Below are 21,447 nucleotides of genomic sequence, written 5' to 3'. Positions count from 1 at the left end.
CCTATTTTAAAAGGCTAGTGGACTCCGTGGTTAGAAGTGGGAATACCACACTGTGAAGTATTCGAAATCATCACCATACCTTTTCTTCCACTGTTCAAATATAGTAGCTTCTTGACTACAAGAAGCTCATAAATGTTCGTCAACAAACTGGACTACTTACATGCAATAGAAGACTTTCCGTCTCACGCCTACTTTGGTAAAATAAGGAAATGGGGGTAGAGTTTTTGTGGTCTGAGTTGGGTCACGTGGAGGTCAGGTCAGTGGTAACGTGGAATAGATGGGAGGCTCCCTAGCTTATCGTGTTAGTCATCTATTGATGAGAACTCTCTGATTCTTGATGAGAAGTTGCTAGAAAGATGATGGAGGATTTTTCTTTCAGTCCTGAAATACTTAGTGCAGTGCCCAGCACTGATAGGTGCTAAAGGCTGTAACTGTCACTATTAGTGTCCAATTCTGGAAAAGGATTGCTTTTCTTAAGTCAGCGGTCAGAGGGGGAGTGTCTGCCCCTTGAAATTTATGTATTATCGGTGGTGCTTAATAAAGTATTTAAATGATATTAACGGGTCTGAACATGATGCCTTGAGCAATGTGGGTTAGAATATTTTAAACTTTATACCACATTGCTAATAAATCACCTCTCAAAAGACTAGGTCTTCAGTATCTGGTAGCTAGCCAACACAAAAATACTTCTTTAACAAACCAAAAACATGCAGTGTTTTATGAAAGAAATTGATAGAGTAAGGAAAATCAAATCCAGTATCTCCGAGATATCTTAATCATTGAGCATGAAAGTTCTAATCTATGACATTTTACCACTATGTTTGCTAACAATCAAGAAAACTGAGCATCGTAAAAATAAGGTTTTTAAAAGTACTGAAAACTTTAATTCACTAAAACCAGGAAATATTATATTTGTATACTAAATTTTCTGGCCTCTGGGTGACCGTTTGCCAAAAACTTGGCTTAAAGAGGGTTTTGAAAATTTCTGGAGAACAGGGATTGTCTTTTTTTCTTAAACATGAGATCCACATCTTGCTCTGCCTATCAGTCTAGAATAATGAATATATATTCAGTAAATGCTTGTTGAATGAACCAATGTGTGAATGATTTTCTTGGTGGGTTTCTATGAACTGAGGGAGAAGAGGCAACATATCAACAAAGAATGAACATTTTTACTTTGAAATAAGGAAGGCAATTTATTGTAGTGAGATTATACTGAAGTTTTACATATGCCCGCCAATGCATATAAAGTAATTTCCTCCACACTACTGGAGAAGACACCATTGAACTACAAAGAAACTCAAAGTGCTAGAAATCAGTTAATGATGCATAATGTAATGCATTTCCACTAACTTACCCAAATTTAGAATCAGATGATTAGAGGACATATTGAAGTATTTTTCATACATTTTAACAACAACTTTTTCTTTTACTGGAGCTTGCAATGCCTTTGATAACTCCAAACACTGACAACTCTGTTCCTTGCTGTCTGTTTCTTTCATCTTACTATGGTGACTAGTTATCACAAAGCTGCTTACTAGAGGAAACTTCTAACAGAGACTTAAACATTTTCCCCTAAATGGAGTTTGTGGAAAGTATGAAAATTGACACGCTGTTTGAGGCAACATAAAAAAAGAAAAGATCATTTTTAAACCCTAACCACTAGAAAAATGCCCCAGGAGGCAGAGGACACCATGCAGTTTAGCGCAAGTTCACAAACAAATATATACACACATCGACGTAGACCTCTTCGCACCCAACACCTTGTCTAGAATGCATTTGATACATTTGCTACATGTTGCACAAATGCAGGTGCACAGACACTGCCTGAGTGCCATTGAGGAGCTGGGTAGCTGTCCTCTCTGAGGAGGTATCTACACAGCTTTCCAAAGGAGCTTATTCATGACTTTTTGGAAAACAGAGTCTCAAAGCAGCTCTGTACACAGCCTTGCGTGTACAGAGGTGCCACGCACTGTGTCTGGGTGACGGGTCCACATCCTAGATGTAGGATTCCTTAGCGAATCGGAACTGATCAGCATCAAAGACGGGCTGACTACACCGCCGGGCCAGGAGGGCCTGCTTGTTCTTCTGCTGAGACTCAGACACGGTTCTCGGCCGATGCAGCTCAGGTCTCCTGGTGACAGTCACCTGTCCTGCCATGTCTATAGAAGCACAGACAGTCCTGCTCTGCTTCCAGCTCTCAGTCCTGGGCCACAGTCGGGGCCCGTCCAGTGCCTCCTGGCTGCATGTATTTCTTGCATCCCCTCCGTGGTGAACAGGGAGAGGAGGGCGTAGCCGGGCGTCCAGGCTCAGCATCCTGGCCCTCATGCTGCCAACTGTTTGGCTCCCGTAGGCGGCGAGCTCCAAGGCCTGGTGCCGAATGGCCTCCTCGTAAGAGGGGGGGCCGCCGGGGCTCCTCTGATCCACCAGCTGGAACACGTTCTCCACCGAGAGGGAGTGGGCCCCCGAGTTAAAGTCCACAGCTGTTTGGCCGTGGACGTCAGACAGGTTCTCTTGGACGATTCGGCCGGCGAGCTGGCTTTCTTTTTTAAGACCTTTCTTTACTTGGTCTCTGGCGCAGCCCTGGGATTTCGCAGCCACAGCAGAGCTGCGGGTTTTGGTTGACACTTTTTGGTGAGAGGCAAAGGAGAATGACATGGAGTGTTTTTTAATTTCTCTGTCGGGCTTACTTTTCTCAGTCTTTGTGAAGGACTGATGTCTGGTGAAGAAGTTTCTTTTGGGAGTGGAAGGAGAAGCCAGGCGTGAGCTGTCGGAGAGCGCGTCCAGGGAGCCGCTGGAGGCAGCTTTGGGGGCCAGTGTGCACGGTGACACCAAACCCTGAGCCGGGCTCTGCACCCTCGGGTCTCGTGGCCTCCGGGTTTTGCCTTCCGCTGCAGGAAACACCTCCTCTGGAAACGGGTCCTCGGGTTCCTCACTTGCAAAACGAGGGGCCGCCTGGGTCACGGTGAAGTCATCCTCACTGCGTGTGAGTTTCGGGTTTGCTTTCCTGCCCTCGAGGCACTCCTGCGAGGATGCCGCCGTGCTGGGGTCCGAGTACCTCCTGTCTGGTTGCCCGAGGGAGCCTTTCAGTCTGGGCGCACGGCTGAGGACAGGCTCCCAAGGGTGCGGCGGGCTTCTGGGCTCCAGGCCGGCAGCCGGGTCCGAGGACCCTGGGGGCCACCTGCTCAGGGATCCCCCGGCGCTGCTGGGCTCCGCGTCGGGGTCGGGGTCGTTGCTGTCATAGGCCGAGTCGTTCTGCAGGGTCGACACGTCTGCGGGAGGTTAAGGGACGGTTGAGTTTTTGTTGCGTTACTTTTAGAAATAGACCTAAGTACCGTTCACCTACTTATTTCAAGTATGGCGCCAGGGAATTTGGTGATGCTAATTTGGGGCTTGGTACGAAACTGGCCACATTAAAATTCTGTCTCTTTCCATATCTACTATTTTGAGGTGGAGAAGATAAGTAGGAAAATGAAGCGAGAGAGGGAGGAAATGAGAAAGGAGAGAAAACAGCATTCCACTGAAAATGTATTGATCTTAAATTTAAAACTGATCCTTTGGATGGCTCTTTTGACTGGATCCATCCCCATTTTAACAGACCCGTATTCCACGGTGTGGAAACAAAAGTTTCTTACCCCAACCCTCTAGCTAAAAGTCACTTAGTAGAATTAGCAGTTCTTCATGACTTAGAAGAGGAAGGGGAAGGTTCTAGGCTGAAGCTGAATGAGTGTCTGCAGCCCGAGGAAACAGTGCAGGGAAGCTCGAGAGAAAAGGTTCCGTGTTTAATGACTTCCCTACAGACTGGAGTCCACTCTGATTCGGTGATGTGTGAAGGTAACTTCTGCTTCAGATACCAGGGATGCTTTACATTACTGGTCTGGACTGGTAGCCGGCCATGAACTTGACCCCAGCGTCAGAATCAATTGAGAGTACCTTCCGCACCTGAACTGTCAGTGTGTTCCAGGGAGTCATCAGAAGCAATTCTGGAATGCCCTGGCATGTTCTCCCCAAATATTTCAAAGCAGTTATCGATGAGGAATTCCACCAGTGTCTTCACCTGTGAGGAAAAGTTAGCAGGTTGTCAGCTTAACGAGATCTTTATTTATTTTTAAAGGAAGGGTGGTTACGAATGGGGACATAGGGGCTTCCCTGGTGGCGCAGTGGTTGGGAGTCTGCCTGCCGATGCAGGGGACACGGGTTCGGGCCCTGGTCTGGGAGGGTCCGTCCCACGTGCCGCGGAGCGGTTGGGCCCGTGAGCCGCGGCTGCTGGGCCTGTGCGTCTGGAGCCTGTGCTCCGCGGCAGGGGGGGCCGCCATGGTGGGGGGCCCGCGGGCCGCGGTGGGGAGTGGCCCCCACTTGCCGCGGCTGGAGGGGGCCCTCGCGCGGAGACGAGGACCCAACACAGTCAAAAACTAAAAATAAATTAAAAAAAAATACTATGCCATATTATGTACATTCACTCAAGGTTTCTAGTGTTGACTGATATCACATTTCTCCCTGCACAAAAAATACAGATCTTAAAAAAAAAAAGAAAAAAAAGAATGGGGACATAGTGGGGGTCAGCAGTTAGGGAGATGCCAAAATGGTCATGAGAGATCTTTATGTATCTGAAAGGAGCATCCGGAAAATTGATAACAATCACCTATATGAAAATTATTTTTGAGACATGCATTTTTAACTTGTGAATTTAAAAAAATCTATTACATTAAAGCAACAAAAATTTTCATTTAAGGAGTTTCCCAAATTGGTAGCTGAACTGACAGAGTGTGATTCACGAAAGAGAGAAAAGTGAAAGGGCCTTTCCATCCTGGGACACAGTCATGTAAAGATGGGTATCAATAGTCCTCTGTCTCGTAGGATGATAGAGGACGCAGGCCTAGCTTCACTCAGTTTCATCCAATGTACACACCCAAGAGAATGGAACTATGACCAAAGCATTTGCCTTTCGTATTTTCACGGTGATCTTGACTGAGTCAGAGAAACTCACAGGCATTTTATTGCTTGGCTTTTGCAAACAGACGATGAGTTTCTCAGAAATAGACAGAAACAAACCTTATCATTCAGGTCTCTCCGGGCTTCGAATGACAGGTTTTGCTCATTCTCCGGGCTCAGCACATTGGGCCCGATGCAGATGGCGAGATTGCTGGCGTCCATCTTGTTGACCTCGGAGTTCTTGCTGATCACGTGGAGCACGGAGACCAGGTGCTTGAGCAGCAGGTGGTTGGGCTGCGGGAGCTTATCTGCAACCCTGGAATGGAGTTCGGGAAGGCTGGTTTTAGGGGAGGCTCACGGCCTGTCTAGCTTGAGGGTAGCGAGTTGAAAGTTTCTGCCTCACCCAGACTTCGTTTAAAATGAGGAAGGTTCATTTTCACAAGAGACATTGTGAAACGTTCATTCACACACTTCCAGTGGCAACTGACACGGAATGAATCAGTTAACCACAAGATCCTGAAGCCCTAAAAAACTGGCCTTTATGATCAGGACACCAATAACATGGCCCTTTATTCTTTACATGGATCTTAAGTTACAAAATATTAACTCCTGCGGTAAAATACATAGTTTAATACATTTTGAAAATCATTTTGTTGAGTAACCATTTAGCCATGTAGAATGTCTTTCTGCTTCTAACACTGAAAGACTTTTTTTTTTAAAGAATACAATCATTTGCCTTTTTTAAAACTGTGCTCATCAAATGAAGATGACACATTTTTATACCATTCTGAGAAATCTTTATGGAGATTAAATCAGTTTATAGGAGCATGTTCATAAAAATTGTGACAGCAGCACTTAAATGGCAACATTGGCACTACTCCTAATAAATTAGAATTGTAAAGCTTCATAGCTTCAAAAAATGAAATGGTGTCTCTAACATAAGGATCGTTCATTTCTCATGAGAAGATATTGTTATGAAAGAGCTTTGTGTCTGTAAGCAGAAACTTATTGTGATAATCGTAGGGACAGACACACTAATGTCTTCAATTCAATAAATATTTCATTGAAAATATTTAGCCATGTGAGACAATAATAATATATAGACAGACTTTCATAGGATTTGGCAAAAGCGCTGATATTTTAACGTTAGGTGTTTAAGATTTCCTAGTCTCTAACAGGTCACACTTCCATTTGTATATGGAATTGTTTTTGCTGTCGTTGGAATTTGTTTTTATATAGTTTTCAGTTTGGTTAATTACAAGAATATGAAATATGCTATGGAATTTTATGAACAAACAACCCCTTCCAGATTGTTTACTATGCTTTAAGGGATGTTTTGTGGGAGGATAGTTGCTTTGCATGACATCAGTGTACAGGTTAAGGAGACCCCAGATTCCTACACCTGGCTGGTTACCCTGCTTTGAGGCTTTCATCTATGAGTTTGTTCCATACCTTCTTGAACTACTTATATTTTTAGACTCCCCACCTCTTGGGATTTGTGAGTACTGAAGTCCGCTTTCTATCTTTGGAAGAGGTGCTTCCTTTCATTTGGCTGAAACTACTTTCTAAAAATTTCCAGGGTACCTCTAGATTTGTATTCTGGGAGTAGATGAACAATTCCACTCGAACTCCCTAAACATTGCAATATACGTAAACCACTCTGACAGTTATGTGAAGAATCAAAGGATGGAGACCGTGCGGGCCCGGCCTCCGGGGATGAGGCTGGCAACTTACTGCTTCAGGGCCTCGATCCTGTCCTCTTCACTCTGCTTCTCCAGGGCGCCCATCCACTCCTCAAACAGGTCGCAGGACAGGAGCTTCAGTGGGATACTTCTCAGGAAGTCCTGGAGGGTGGCAGGGGACCGTCATGTTACACAATGTGCTGCCATCCTTTCACCTCGTTTGTCGAATCTCAGGGACTCTGTGCTCATCCCCTGCATAGGCTGCGCCCTTTCCTTCCTGCATTCATTAGCCTGGAGAAATCTCTCACCTGACTTGTCTCTCAGCAGCTTCCTAACAACAGGCGCAGTAAGGCCATCATCCAAGGGGCCACCAGACTTAGGGGCATGGACTTGGCCATGGGACAATGCAAGTGCTTTTCCTCAGAGAAATCTGGGGGGAATTTAATGCATCACTTTCTGTTGGAATCGGGGATCACAGAAACAGAGATGCTTATACAAATAAATAAAGGCTTAGCTAAAAAAGTTAAACTCTAAGATCAGTTTCCTTTGCTTTGTAGGGTAAAGAGCCCATATCTTATTTCCTGAGCGTCAATGTGTCAGAGCCCATCAGCAGGCCATTTGGCACCAATGCTGTGAACTCACCTTAAAGACCACCGCCAAGAGGTGCACGGGGAGACTTTTCAGATCCACCACGCCTCCGGAGTTGAGCTCCTCCTTAAGCTCTTTGCGGGCTTTCTCGTTGGCTGCTTTCCTGAATATTCCTTCAGTGGAAGGGCCTTTAAGGCATAGTATAGTGAGAATATCCTAAAGGAAAGGGGTATAGAAATAGGAGATGGTTACCCTTGGTTTGAAAAGACACTTCGCTGCTACTAACACAGGAAACATCTATGTTTTGGTAGGAGAAAAAGAATTAAAATAGTGGACATGAACAGTAGCTAACTTTACCTGTTATAAAACATCCTCTCTGTAAAAGTTAGCTCTCCAGGATACTAAGACAGTCTTAACAAGAGACTATTAATGCCAGTTTTTCCTTTCAGTCTGGTTGCTATCGACTGTCTCCCTCGGCCCTGCCATTTTTCTAAGAGGAGGTAAATTGTGAAAGCTGGAATTTGCACATTCTAAAACTATTTCAGGCCTCTCTCCTTTCAAGTCATTCCATATAAACATTGGATTTCTGATCATAAACTCTATAAATCTCTGTCTGTTGATTTCTCAGAAGCTACACATTTTCAGCATTCTTCTCTCCATGAAGTCAGAAGGATGGAGGGACCATCAACCTGAGCTCAGTGGCAAATACAACTAATTTCTAGAATGTAAGCAGCCAGGTATTCTCCTGACTGCATTCCTAAGTGGGAACACCATTTCCAAACGTGGGAAAAAACCTAAAGATCGGCCCCAACAAGTTTAGCATGAGAATGCCGTTCAGATTTCCCGAGGACTTTTCACAGCTGGCAGAAAACTGAAGTAGGTTCACGCGTGAATGTGCACCTACCTGAATGGGTCTGGGGGGTGTGTCGTTGTCACTGCAGATAGCTGACAAGGGCTGATCAAATAGGGATGACTTCAATTCTGGCTCTGAAGCCCCAGAAAAATCTGATGAAGAAGAAAGCCTTCTCATGAGAAAGAGCCAGTTCAACACCTTCTTTCTCTTCTTAATTTCTACAGCCAAGAAAACAAAGCAAAGAGAAATTAGATTAAAATATTGATAAGCAAGGATCCAGATAAGACAACGGATATTGTCATCTATGGTTTGCCGTGTGGGACAAATAATGTTGAAAAACCGAGGAAGCAAAGGGTGTGAATCTTAATCTAGAAAAATCAACCTGAAAAACAACTACAATGTTACCAGGGCAGCCAGCCCCTAAACAGCAACACCAAGGTTCCTCAAAGACTCCACCTTTCCTGTTTTTACACTTTACCAGCTGTTTGCTACAGAAAATGAGCAAAACCTAACTAAGCAGGTCATAAACAACCATCTTAACATATTGACCTTAATAACCACGGTGGATATTTCTTTTTTTTTTTTTTTAACATCTTTATTGAAGTATAATTGCCTTACAATGGTGTGTTAGCTTCTGCTTTATAACAAAGTGAATCAGTTATACATATACAATATGTTCCCATTTCTCTTCCCTCTTGCATCTCCCTCCCTCCCACCCTCCCCATCCCATCCCTCTAGGTGGTCACAAAGCGCGGTGGATATTTCTGATGTGAAATAGATTATTTTAATTTCTTCCTTTGACTAGTGAAGAAAATGAAACTTATAGGAAGAGGAAGTGACTTGCTCAAGACCATTTTGAAGGCTCTACACTGGGCGGGCCATTAAGCAAACCTCTGTGGCCATGCTAACACTCACCACTAGAGGGAGCTACACCACGCAGTCTGTCTACAGTCACCTGCAGGGTTTTCCCAGTGGACGCTTTAGGGCAGGGCGGGCACAAATTGCTGCAGGAAGGTTTGAACCTAGACCTTACCAAGATAGTTTATCCTTGCAAAATCCTGAAGACGTATGCAATGGGTATAACGTCTAACAAGTTTCCTTCTTTCTCTGTTTTCTCTCTCCTTCCTTTTCCTTTGTTTTCTAATTATAAAAGCTACATATTCTAAATGCAATGGCATATGTTTCTATACTTTTTATACCGGCAAGTGGAGGAGGATGGATAGAGAACTGGCTTGTCCTCACAGTTCAGCAGAACTGGGTCAGGGTTACATTATAATGCAATGAATTGTGGAAAAAATTGAGTGAACGGTGGGTTCTTTGGGATTTGAGATTAGTAACAATTGCTTCATGTGCTCTTAGAATCATTCTCCGTTAGAGGAGGGCGAAAATGGTACAGGCAACTGTGTATTTTTCACATGTATGCACATTTTAATTGTCAAAATGTAAATGCCAGGAGATCTGTAACTCCATTAAAACCCCTCTGGAGAGCTGGGGGGTTGGCTTAGGGAAGATCTTTTCTATCAGAGTGCTTGCTCTCTAGTGAGCTGGAGTCTCCCTGCCATGCAAGTGTTAATGTTCTGTGGTCTTTAAAAGAACACTTTGAAAAAAATATTCCTAGTAAAGCACTGTGGTTTGGCAAACTAAGAACCTCTACATAAAAGATCAGTATGTTTTCAAAACTTACCAATTAGCTGGCAAAGACTATCTTCGCTCTCACATGATGCCAACAGAGGATGTTCCTTGGTGTCACCCTAAAAATAGATTTATTTTAGTTAAGAATAATGACTGAAGAAATCTGCCCAGTCTTTCCCCACAAAATACATTCAACATTTTATTCATATCAAAAACTAGTCAATAGTCCATTAATTTTTTCTGTCTTCCAGAATCAATACTAATGTCCTGCTTATCATGATAGAAGATCTCAATTAATATTAGTCTTTAATTTACTACACTTATTATGTTGATTTTCTATCCTGATAACTAAACAATACAAATGATATTCAAGTAAAATAAAGTTTTCCATCTCACAGTGCAGATAAAAAGTTTTAAACATTGCTTTCTTACCTCTGATCGACATTCAGTTAATGTCTCCATATTACTGGCATTTAGTGTTTTTGACTAAAAGAGAAAACACTAAATTAGGTAAACCTCTTTGACTCTTGCCATGAGAAATCATGAATTAATAAATGTAAGAAGGGCGCATACAGCATGGCAGCTGCTTGTCAACTTCATTAGAGTTTGGGCTGACTGTCCAATGATGAGCTTTGCTCCTGTGTGGCCTTGGCTCTGTATACGAGAAATCATATGGGAAAAAGTTAGGAGGGATACACGTAGTGCATTGGCCAATTTCAGTGCCACTCTGATTAAACACAAAGTTTGAAACTACTGGCTAGAAAAGTTTTCATTTAAAGTCAGTTATATGTTACCAGATGTCTTATGCTATTAAACACAACATCTGAACACACTTATTTCTAAATGTTTTAAACCTGATATCTTCATCATGCCAAACTTTGTTATTCATTTATTACGTTCCCATCAGGAGATAACCTGAATAACAATTACAATAACAACGAACTCTTTTTTGGAGAGCTCACTGTGTGTCAGGGCACTGTATTAAGTGCTTTGCACAAATTTTCTCATCTAACTGGAAAAGGAAAAAACGTATTCCCAGGATGCTACTTACAGCAGACATAAAACAAAGATAACATGTACAGAATTCCTATATCCCAAAAGTGCAGGCTTCACATTAAAGCAAAGCTTTCTGTGTTTATTCTTTATAACACTATTTGTTGCATATTCCACGGTGTCACTATTTTCTGTTGGATACGATCTTAAAGCCCAGTGACCCGCTAGGCAGCTTACTGTCTTGTCATGTTAATTTATGGTACTTACCCTCCGAGGGCCTCCACCCAGACTTCTTTTACCTCCCGTGAACTGTGGAAAATGGGAGAAACAGAATGACACTCAGCTCCTACTAATCCACTGTCAGTGAGGAGACTGAACTGCTCTAACTTCACATGTTCTGTGTTATAAGGGAGAGGGGGCGGGCAGGTGGAAATTCAGAATATTACTGAGACCGGAAAGAACATCACGGGCTGTCACCCGGACAGAGTCAGCCAGACACTGGAGAGCTCTCACTTCCTCATTCCTTTTAGGGCAGCTCTGGGTCTTTTTTCTTCTTCTTCTTCTTGCACTTCAAAGCAAGACATCTGTAAACTACTAAGAGTGGAAAAGATGACATATGGCCATAGGTGAAGGCTCTGATTAATGTCATAGGTGGGATGTATGAATAAGAAATTGTGTTATTCCGTACGTAAACATCATTGTATTTTCTAAAGTGGTCATTTCAGGTGCCCTTTTTTTGGTATCCTGTTTGGGTGCTGTCTCCCCTCCCACCCACCATCTCCTCTGTTCACCAGTCACTGCACATTGATAAGCACCCTCTAGGTGCGGGATGTTGCCCCTCTAAGAAACCCAAGACATGCTGCCTCTTTTGAAAAATAGTCACCATCCAAAGCCAGGTCTGCAATTAGAAAGAGTCCACCAGAGCAGGCTGTCAACATATTAACCTCTTCTTTCCCTAACTCAATACTTAGGTCTTAGTCAGATTAGATCTAATTCTGTCATGGGAGGTAAACAAAAAATTCCTTTGGTCAGACCATTCGAAAGTAGAAAGGAGATGGTGAATTTCATCTGTGGATCCTGCCTTCTGGTTGAGAGAGAAGGCTGGTCTTTTCTATGGCTTAAGGCTGTATATGAAATGACTCAAGTTCCTCGACAATAGAATAGAGACATAAATTGTGACACATTCACACAGTGGAGTCTTACAGAGCCCTAAGAATGAATAGTGTATAACTACATTCAATGATATGGTTGGGTCTCACAAAATAATGTTGAGCGAAAGAGGCCAGACAAAAAAGATTGCATCTTGCATGCAAAGCCCCCAAACAGCAAAAGTAATCTGTGCTATTAGAAGCCAGAATAGCGTTTCCCTAGGGCTGGATGGTGACTCTGAGGGATCAGAGAGGGGCTTTGTAATGGTGCATCTCTTGGTCCAGGTGCTGCTAACCTGATGTGTACATTTCTGTATGTATGCTATTCTTCAACAGAAAGTTTACAAATACCTTGACTTAATTCATTATTAGCACCTGTAATTCTAAGCCTCTTTTTATATTGATAGCGCTATTGTCTTTATACTGAAAGGAGGTCATGATTAGGCATATTTTGGGAAACTGAAGCACAGAGCTGTTAAAATTTGCCTGGTAACTTGGAGTCTCGGCGGGTGACCTCAGGACAGAACCAGTGTCCAGGCTTCCAGCCAGAGGCGCCCTCTCTTAAAACTGCCAGAGTTCATGCAGCACCCCACCACATCTGTAGATGTCATTGCTCTTTCACCCTCCCCCTTACAAACCTCTGAGATGAATTCACTGATTTTCATTATTATTATGAAAAAGGGCATTTATGCTGTCCTATCCTAGAGTCAGACACGTGGAAGGTACTCAATAAATAATTTCTGTATAAATACATTTACTTATGAAATAGTCACAATAGGATATTACTATAATACATATTCTTTGCTAGTATGTATTTTATGAACTTTTTCGTTGGATACTTTCTTTGGTTCTTCTAAGAAACTTAATGTTTGCACTGCTCTTACAACTAAAGCGTCCATCCTCAATCGATATATTTCCCTCTTTTTAAAAATGAAGACCATATTTTTTTCTAATCCTTAGGGCTTCTTATGTTATGCCCTATACCCCACAATACACATTCCACCAGTGATTTAAAAACTTTCTTTTTGTCATGGGATTCTATAGTCAAAGGAAGATGAATCTAGAATCCTGATATATAAAATGTTAAAAAAACTTTTTTTTTAAAGTATGTTGCTCTAGTGAGAGATGGGTGGGGAAATCATAGGCCCCTCCGTTTTGCGTCTTCTGACAAGTCCAAGCTGGGGGGTTCTTGAGGAGACTCGAACACTCATATACCAGTAGTTCTCAAGGTGCCTTTAGTGATCCCTGGAGCCCTTTCAGGAGGGTCCATGAGGTCAAACTATTTTGTAACAATACTGAGATGCTATTTGCCTTTTTGACTCCATTCTCTCAAGAGTATATAGTGGAGTTTTCTAGAGGCCACATGATGTGGGATGTTTTGATAGCTATGGGAATGCAAACTTGCATTTTCTTGTGTTTTAAATTTTTCTCAGTTTTAATTTCTCCTACGATACATATGGGTAGATAGAACTTAGATAAATTAAAGTGCTTTAGAGTTGTCAATAATTTTGTAAAGGGTTCCTGAGACCAAAAAAGTTTGAGAACTACTGATCTACATCATATCTTTGCATGTGAGAAAATTCCACATTCGTGTCTTATTTGCCTATTATCTTCACCCTATTTACAGCCATAGCCATTTTCAATGAAAATCATTGCCAAGGTGTGTTGCCTGACAGTCCATCACTCCCCACTGCATAGTGTTTATTAAGAGGTTCAACAAGTCTCAGAGTGAAGAAAGAATTCTTTCCTGCTCAGTTACATCTGCTGCACTGTGATTTTCCATGTTTTTCATGACGGCTCTGTGCTGGCAGCTGCCCCAAGCGGTCTTCACCCCCTTTCCTCTACTTCTGAGTCTCGTGTCCTTTATGGTGGTCACTTCACTACATTTCTTCTCAGTTGTCCTAGGGACACAAACGTCCTTCTATATATAAACTATAAACCCAGCCATCGACATATGGCAGTGGGGAAAAATGAGGAAGTAGGACATAAGAAAAGTGCTGTTTGTCTTTGGATATGTCATTTAAAACATTGTGAATTTTTAAGTGAAATTTGATTGTTGCTGGGGGTTATATATATATATATTTTTATGTAGAGGATCATGTCTTTAAATTTATTATGAAATACAATAAGAAATAGACTTTTATAAACATGTTCATTACATGTTTCAGTAACAGCTCTTTTGAAAAGTGGAATAATGTATTTGTTAATTATGTTGTGATAACTTTCGACCTTTTAAAAGGAAGAAATGATAAAAATGCAAATGCTATAAATTATATTGAATAAAAAAAATTCCCTCTAGGGCTTCCCTGATGGCGCAGTGGTTGAGAATCTGCCTGCCAATGCAGGGAACACGGGTTCGAGCCCTGGTCTGGGAAGATCCCACATACTGCGGAGCAACTGGGCCCGTGAGCCACAACTACTGAGCCTGTGCGTCTGGAGCCTGTGCTCCGCAACAAGAGAGGCCGTGATAGTGAGAGGCCCGCGCACCGCGATGAAGAGTGGCCCCCGCTTGCTGCAACTAGAGAAAGCCCTCGCCCGAAACGAAGACCCAACACAGCCAAAAATAAAATAAATAAATAAAAATTAAAAAAAAGTCAATCAAATACAATTTACATCATCTTTAAAAAATACATAGCACCAAAGATTCAGTGACCCGCAGAAACTGTTACACAGAGAGATTAGCATTTTTCACTTGTCTGTAATTCTTCCATCTGCCTACAACACACTACTTTACTGAAGTTCGTAGTAAGTAAGCCAACAGAAAAGAGTTAAGTTAGAGCCCCTCATTTTTCAAAGCAGTAATATCTTTTGGCTCTTCTTCTAGACTGGACCATGGATGGGAGGACCAAGAGGGAAGTACCATTTTTGATGTCCCTGGGAGATTCTAAGAGTCATGATCTAAATAACAGGTTTTGTAACTGATGGTAAGCCTCCATCAGCAGCTGGTCCTGGTGGCTGACCAAGGAGACGTCCACTGCGTCCACCGTCAGTGCTGGCCTGCTCGGCACATGGTTCCCACTGTGGAAATAGAGTCATAGAGGACAGGTCCTGCACCACTGATTCTGAAACTCTCAGAGTAAGTTTGACTGCTGCAGTTTCTCTGAACAATAGTAGAACATTTGTGAATACAGTGTGAAATTTGGAAGCAGCCATATCGAAAAACAAACAAACAAAAAAGGAAAGGTCAGTTTCATTCTCTCCATAGTCTTGCCTCATAATTTCTTTCGAAAAGCAAGTTCTTACCCTGCATGACAAGAGTTTTCAGAACATGGAAAGAAACTTAACTGGCTTTTGCTAGCAAGCAGAAAGAGACAAGACAGGCGGTCGGGTTGAAGAAAAACACACACTCATAAAGGTGATTCTCACGTTAGGACGTTTATTACTTAGCTCCTGGTCACAACAGATTTTTCTCCCAAGAACTGGCTTTGTTTTTACTGTGGCGGGTGTCTAAAGACAATAAACTCTGGGACAGGGTCTGTGATTTCTATGCTGAGTGCGCATTTTCGTGGTGTTACTGAGAGCACTTAGGTTTCTTCCTGCATCTCCAGGCTGACTCAGGATGCCCCTTCACGAAGGCTCTTGCTACTCCAGTCCTGACAGTTGTGACCAAGACTTATGAGTCACTCACCCTGTATTTTCCAGATGGACTGTGCAGTCTTACCCATCTTGCTGTGGGAACACCCACTTGAGAACCAGTCTTTCCATTCCGGGCTCACTCTTCCTTTCTCTCCCTTGGTCCGCTCAGTGACCCAGAGCCCCAGGTTTCTCAATTAGAGTGATATCCATTACTTCTTGCATAGAGGATTATTTTCCCAAAGAGGTCACAATTTCCTCGAGGACTTTTACATCACGCCAGTACCTGGCTACCTAATGATTGATGGATACACTGATCTTCTAGAAAGTTTTTCAAGTTACAAATAAAAAAATTTAAAAAGAATCTAGCCTTCTTTTCTGATTATGACTTGTCATGTTTTAGCTACAGAGTCTATTGTCATTCCCTAAAAGTGCACCCCTGCACCTCCAGGCCTGTGGTGAAGCTGCTTCCCTCCCTGGAAGGCTGTTCACCACATCAGCCCTGTGGAATCACCCCCTTCCCTCCCTCCGAGTCCAGCTCAAGTCCCATCTCCTCTAAGATGCGTCCCGCAGACCCTTGCAGAATGAATCAAGCCCCCTTCCCTTGTTCCGCAGCAGCAGTTCACCCTGCGCCTCCAGAAAGCAGGGGCCAATCTCTACCTTTTGTCCTTACAAGTGCCCTGCAGAGTGCATTGTACAGAGTAGGCATTTACTATACTTCCATTATTTTCCACAATAAAATTCTGTTATTAAATGAAAGCATTTGACTCTCACTGTATGTCTACTGGTGTTGAAATGTGGTACTTAGCCTCTTTGTCTTTGCTTTGTTGAGAAGGATCTTCTCTCTGTCGTGATGCGACGGGGATTCCCATGGGGGATGTCACTGACTTTGAGGGCCTCCTGACCCCGCAAGCCCGGCCACTGTGATTCGCAGGCTTATGTTGACGGCCGTGCATTAGATTTAGGCCCTTGGACCTTCTGGTTGTGCCCGAGGTAAGGAGGCCTCACCTGGCTAGGCTTGAGGCAGCAGGGTTCAGCACCCGGACGCTGACTGTCATGAACTTGGAGGGCACACAAACAAGACTGTCTCATCACCTCCCACCCTCCACCCACCGAAGCCTCGCTCCTCCCGGCGGAGGAAATCCCGCAACGTTTCATCCTGGATCCTATAGCTCCCCCTGCCCCGGGGCCAGGTTCCATGCTGTGCGGCTGAGGGGACCGGGACACCGGGGCTTAGAATCAAGGACCAGGCCCAGTGGAGTCAACTGTGGCCCAAGGCTCGGACTCTCTCTGCTGCGAACTCGCTGCCGTCCAGCCAGACTGGGCTCGGTTCTCATCTTTAAATGAGGGCATGGGATTCACGAATCGGCAGGGCACGCGGCTCTGCTAAATTCCTTTTATTTGATGAATGTGGTTATAGTGAACTAGCAGGAAAATTCCTTGCCTGCCTCTTCTCTAAGAAACTTCCAGGAAAGTCTGCGGGCGCGTGGGATGGGGCTGGAGGAGGCGCGCCCCAGTCCCTCCCAGCCCGGGGCTCGCGGAGGGCGCTCGGGGCGGAGGGCAGGTGGGGACTCGGTCTGGTGTGGAGGACATCCAAGCCACGGCTTTTAAGGCCATTTGTTTTCCTGGCAGGAAAACGGCTGTCCTCCAGCCAAATTTTAACTCATGCTACTGCACGAGGGTTACCTGAACATCCCTGAGGTTTGCTGGGACCAGTGTCCCTAAATATTGCGAGTGTCCTTGTGTCTTGCAGAATTATTCGCTGTACCCACAAATGCCTGCGTTTTTGCGGTGTATACATGTATTTTAAATTTGCCTGTCAGATCTTTGTGATAATTAATCTTTGTATTGGAATACAAAATAGCCTCAGCATAAAATAATAGTTGAAGACCTCTGTGTTTTCAGAAAGCTGGCTCGAAAAATAAGAAAGCCTAGGAGAAAATGTTCTTTTTAAACTGCCTTCCCCACTTATCGAGATCACAATAAAGAATTAGAAATAAAATATCCTGAGATTAGGAGATTAGAATCTGTGAATTGCTGATGATATAGCTACCACCATGTCATAGGCAAGGCAATGCTCCAACTTACTTCATATATCACTTTAAGAACTAAAGAATCCTTCCTTTCTGATGGTATTTTGGCCCCCAAAATTGCACAAAGAAAACACAATGTCAGAAAAGGGTATGCCATCAACCCCGAGCATCACTTAGCTATGGCATCATTCAGCAGATTGTTTTGAAGAGAAACAGAAAATTATGAACATTGAGGTTCTTGGTTAGCAGTCTACAAAATTCATGTGAGGCATTTGTAAAAAAAAAAATCTGAACCAAAAATGTGGTAACTATGGAAAAATGTTTAGTTAGCCCATGATTCCAAAATGCCTTTTTTTGTTTGTTTGTTTAAAGGTTATTTGAATTTATTTATTTATTTATTTATTTTTGGCTGAGTTGGGTCTTAGTTTCTGTGTGAGGGCTTTCTCCAGTTGCAGCGAGCGGGGACCACTCTTCATCGCGGTGCGCGGGCCTCTCACTGTCGCGGCCTCTCTTGTTGCGGAGCACAGGCTCCAGACGTGCAGGCTCAGTAGTTGTGGCTCACGGGCCTAGTTGCTCCGCGGCATGTGGGATCTTCCCAGACCAGGGCTCGAACCCGTGTCCCCTGCATTGGCAGGCGGATTCTCAACCACTGCGCCACCAGGGAAGCCCCCAAAATGCCTTTTAAAGAGATATTTAGTTTAATTTTTTTTTAACTTAATGCTTTTTTCATTTGTCATGTGAAAAAAAATCATCCAGGGCTTTTACCTCCTGCTTAAATTTTTAAAAAGAAAAGTATTTGTCATTTTGAATGCGTGTGGTCCCTTTGTCAGATACTGTGCCTTATTTGGTGCCTCCTGAGAAAGTCTCCTGGAAACGGCCTCTGAGGACCGTGTCAGCTCCCAGGGCTGGGCGTTCAGGGCGGCGTGGCCGTAAGTGGGGCAGGGCGGTCAGTGTCCCCGCAGCTCCCACCGGGAGAAGGGGCGGGGGGTCTCCATCCGACTCCAACCTGGCCTGAACGAGCTTGTCAGTGATTAGGCTTCTGTGCTCGGTGGGTAGCTTGGTCTTCTCATTTTCAGATTCAGCTGCCAACCACTTTTCATGACGTTCCTTGCCCCTTTGTGGGTGGGACTGGTTGAGTGCCAGTTTTTCTCAGTAACAGGAGCCTTTTAAAAAAATTTTTGTTTATTTATTTATTTTTGGCTGTGTTGGGTCTTCGTTTCTGTGCGAGGGCTTTCTCTAGTTGCGGCGAGCGGGGGCCACTCTTCATCGCGGTGCGCGGGCCTCTCACTATCGCGGCCTCTCTTGTTGCGGAGCACAGGCTCCAGGCGCGCAGGCGCAGTAGTTGTGGCTCACGGGCCTAGCCGCTCCGCGGCATGTGGGATCTTCCCAGACCAGGGCTCGAACCCGTGTCCCCTGCATTGGCAGGCGGATTCTCAACCACTGCGCCACCAGGGAAGCCCCCAGGAGCCTTTTTGATACTCTCTCTGGTCCACGCTGGTTCTGATTTAGATCCCGGTGTATTGTGTAGAGCTTGTGTGATTTTTGATATGAAGAGTCTTTGGACAGAGGGGTCAAGGTGAATCCATGAGGATTCTGGTGAACCTGATAAACTTCCCTTAGAGAAAGGGAGATGAGAAAATGGACTGAGAGAAATGAGAACAAATTTACACTAGGCCATGGGAGAACGTCTGGTCATCTGTATACACAGTCGATATTCATAATTGCTGAGCCCTCCCCTTCTGGGGGTGGATGGATGGGACAAGGCCCCCTGCTCTGTTCTTTGTAGCCCATGATTCCTGGGCTCTTCCTACAGAAAAAAGAACCACAAGGTTTTGCCTCATGCCTTTGGGCCATAAAACATCATACAAAATGCTAGTAACCACGTGACATATTTTTAAAAATTTTCTTGTATCTTCCCTAAATTTTACATACGTTGACTGCGAAACTGAGCCCAAATGCCATTTCTCTGAGATGCATCCTTTGGGAAAAGTTCAGTAAATCTCAAAGGGAACCAGTTTTCCAAATTTGCCATAGAGTGGTGCCCAAACTTGAGCAGGTACCAGCATTACCTGGAGGGCTCATTAAAACCCAGATTGTGGGCCTTGCCCCCAGAGCTTCGGATTCAGCATGTCTGGGGAGAGGCCTAGAACTCTGCATTCCTCGCAAGTCCCAGGCAATGCTGAGGCAGCTGGTCTGGGGACCACACTTGGAAAGCCTACTGGTGAAGTGTCATGAAAAAGTAAAAAGTAGATGCATTTACTCCTGCTTCCTGGGCATTGGGGTGGTTTATGTAATGACATTTTAATAATCACTGGGGGGCTTCCCTGGTGGCGCAGTGGTTGAGAGTCTGCCTGCCGACGCAGGGGACACGGGTTCGAGCCCTGGTCTGGGAGGATCCCACATGTCGCGGAGCAACTAGGCCCGTGAGCCACAATTGCTGACCCTGCGCGTCTGGAGTCTGTGCTCCGCAGCGGGGCGGGTGGGGGCGCCGCGATAGTGAGAGGCCCGCGCACCGTGATGAAGAGTGGCCCTCGCTTGCCGCAACTGGAGAAAGCCGTCGCACAGAAACGAAGACCCAACACAGCCATGAATAAATAAATAAATAAATAAAATAAAAAACAAACAAACAAACAAAAAGAACTGTGGTCCATATTTAAAAAAAAAAAAATAATAATAATCACTGGGTTTTTCCACAATTCTAGCACTTTGTTGGCTTTCATGCATTTGTCTTGCCCCTGAAATGAGCCTGCAGGCCGTTACAATGGAGAAATTCATTCTGACACCCTGAGACAGCCCTGGGGGCCCAAAAGGAAGTTCACCAAAGTTCGCTTGTAAGAATGAGTAAAATGACAGCTTCCCCAGTCAGAAGTGATCCTTCTGCTTTTATCAGATATTTGAATGTATCTCCGCTCCTGGTTGCTCTGCTCAAAGCCGTTTTTCCAGATAAAAATTTGGAGGCTACTCCAAAGGAGCTGTGCAAACTTTCGTGTCCAGAATAATCCCAAGAACCTTTAATTGGCAGCCAGAGAGATAAGGAATGTACTGCTTGATTCACTTAGAGTCCCAAGATCTAACGAAACAGAAGCTTTGCTAATTTTATTTTTTTTTCAAATAAATGTGGTAATCACCTGTTGGTGACTCATTTCCAGTGGCCCTGGGTTAAGGAAACCAAATGGACCGCAAGTTACACTAGCCCGCTCTGAACCTTGGAGTTGGCTGTTTGCCCACAGGGCATCTATTCCCCATTAGGAGGGCTCAGCTGTCTACAAAACGCCCTCCTGCAAATCCCTAAAAGGTTGAAGGCAAGCTTCCTTTACTATTGCTACCAGAACATGCCATGTGAGAGAAAGAGTGTGTGTGTGTGTGTATAACATTGTCCTTTCACTTACACATCACAAACGACCAGGTAGACAGAATAAATGTTAGTTGAATCTTTCTTGCCAAATGAGATAAGGCAGTTTCAAGTTTAAACAGCAGTCCATTGCACACTTAGCTGCACATTAGAACCCCCTGGGGAGCTTTTAAAAATCACCAGTACCAAGGCCACTTCTTATACCAGTGAAATTGTCATTTCTGAAGGTGGGATCCAGACATCAGTATTTTAAAAAACTCTACAGAGAATTGCAATATGCAACCAAACTCGAGGACCAGAGATTTCAGCAACAGCTTTCCGGGTAAACTGATCTGTTAATTCTACAACTGGATCCTTCTCTGCAACCACAGGCCCTGGACAAGCTTAGAAGCAGCAGGTACATTCCCAGGCAGGGCAGGAGGCTGGGTCTCAGTTTCCCTCCTCAGAAGAACACCAGCTCAGGAGAACCACTTTCCTGACACACCCTCTTTTGCTCACAGAGTGGCAGAGTTGGGGTGACTTGGGATCCACTGCAATTTTGGGGTTGATTAAATGTGGCCACAAATTCCTTGCAGCTGCTCCCATTAAGCGATGGAATCTACTTCCCCACTCCTTGAAGCTGGGCTGGTTCATGACTTGCTTTGACCAGTAGGATGTAGCA

At 44.2% G+C, this 21,447-nt stretch overlaps 1 protein-coding gene across 2 annotated transcripts; it reads right to left on the bottom strand.

Moving 5' to 3' along the window:
* Nucleotides 1-916: 916 nt before the first annotated feature.
* Nucleotides 917-14,116, bottom strand: TAGAP (T cell activation RhoGTPase activating protein). Of its 2 annotated transcripts, none has more exons than XM_082475701.1 (9): nucleotides 10,261-14,116; nucleotides 10,120-10,173; nucleotides 9,740-9,806; nucleotides 8,107-8,273; nucleotides 7,257-7,418; nucleotides 6,667-6,776; nucleotides 5,053-5,248; nucleotides 3,943-4,057; nucleotides 917-3,272 (listed from the first exon to the last, which is right to left on the bottom strand). In XM_082475701.1, exons 1-9 carry the CDS (start codon nucleotides 10,357-10,359, stop codon nucleotides 1,999-2,001), a joined length of 2,244 nt encoding a protein of 747 aa, XP_082331827.1. In that variant the 5' UTR covers nucleotides 10,360-14,116; the 3' UTR covers nucleotides 917-1,998. The 2 variants fall into 2 exon arrangements, with proteins under 2 accessions (XP_082331827.1, XP_082331828.1); XM_082475702.1 differs by having other exon boundaries at nucleotides 3,934-4,057; nucleotides 10,261-10,431.
* Nucleotides 14,117-21,447: the final 7,331 nt, after the last annotated feature.

This window comes from Balaenoptera physalus (assembly GCF_965194825.1).
Source record: "Balaenoptera physalus genome assembly, chromosome: 9".
NCBI classification, from domain to species: domain Eukaryota; kingdom Metazoa; phylum Chordata; class Mammalia; order Artiodactyla; family Balaenopteridae; genus Balaenoptera; species Balaenoptera physalus.
This window is presented reverse-complemented; position numbering and strand designations above follow the sequence as displayed.

Coding starts and splice junctions, on each gene's coding strand:
- TAGAP (XM_082475702.1), bottom strand. CDS start 10,359: ATGATTTCTCGTATACAGAGCCAAGGCCACACAGGAGCAAAGCTCATC. Junction 7,419..8,106: donor CACCCCCCAGACCCATTCAG/GTAGGTGCACAT, acceptor CCTTTCCTTTAG/GATATTCTCACTATACTATG. Junction 3,273..3,933: donor TGACAGTTCAGGTGCGGAAG/GTACTCTCAATT, acceptor AACCTCCCGCAG/ACGTGTCGACCCTGCAGAAC.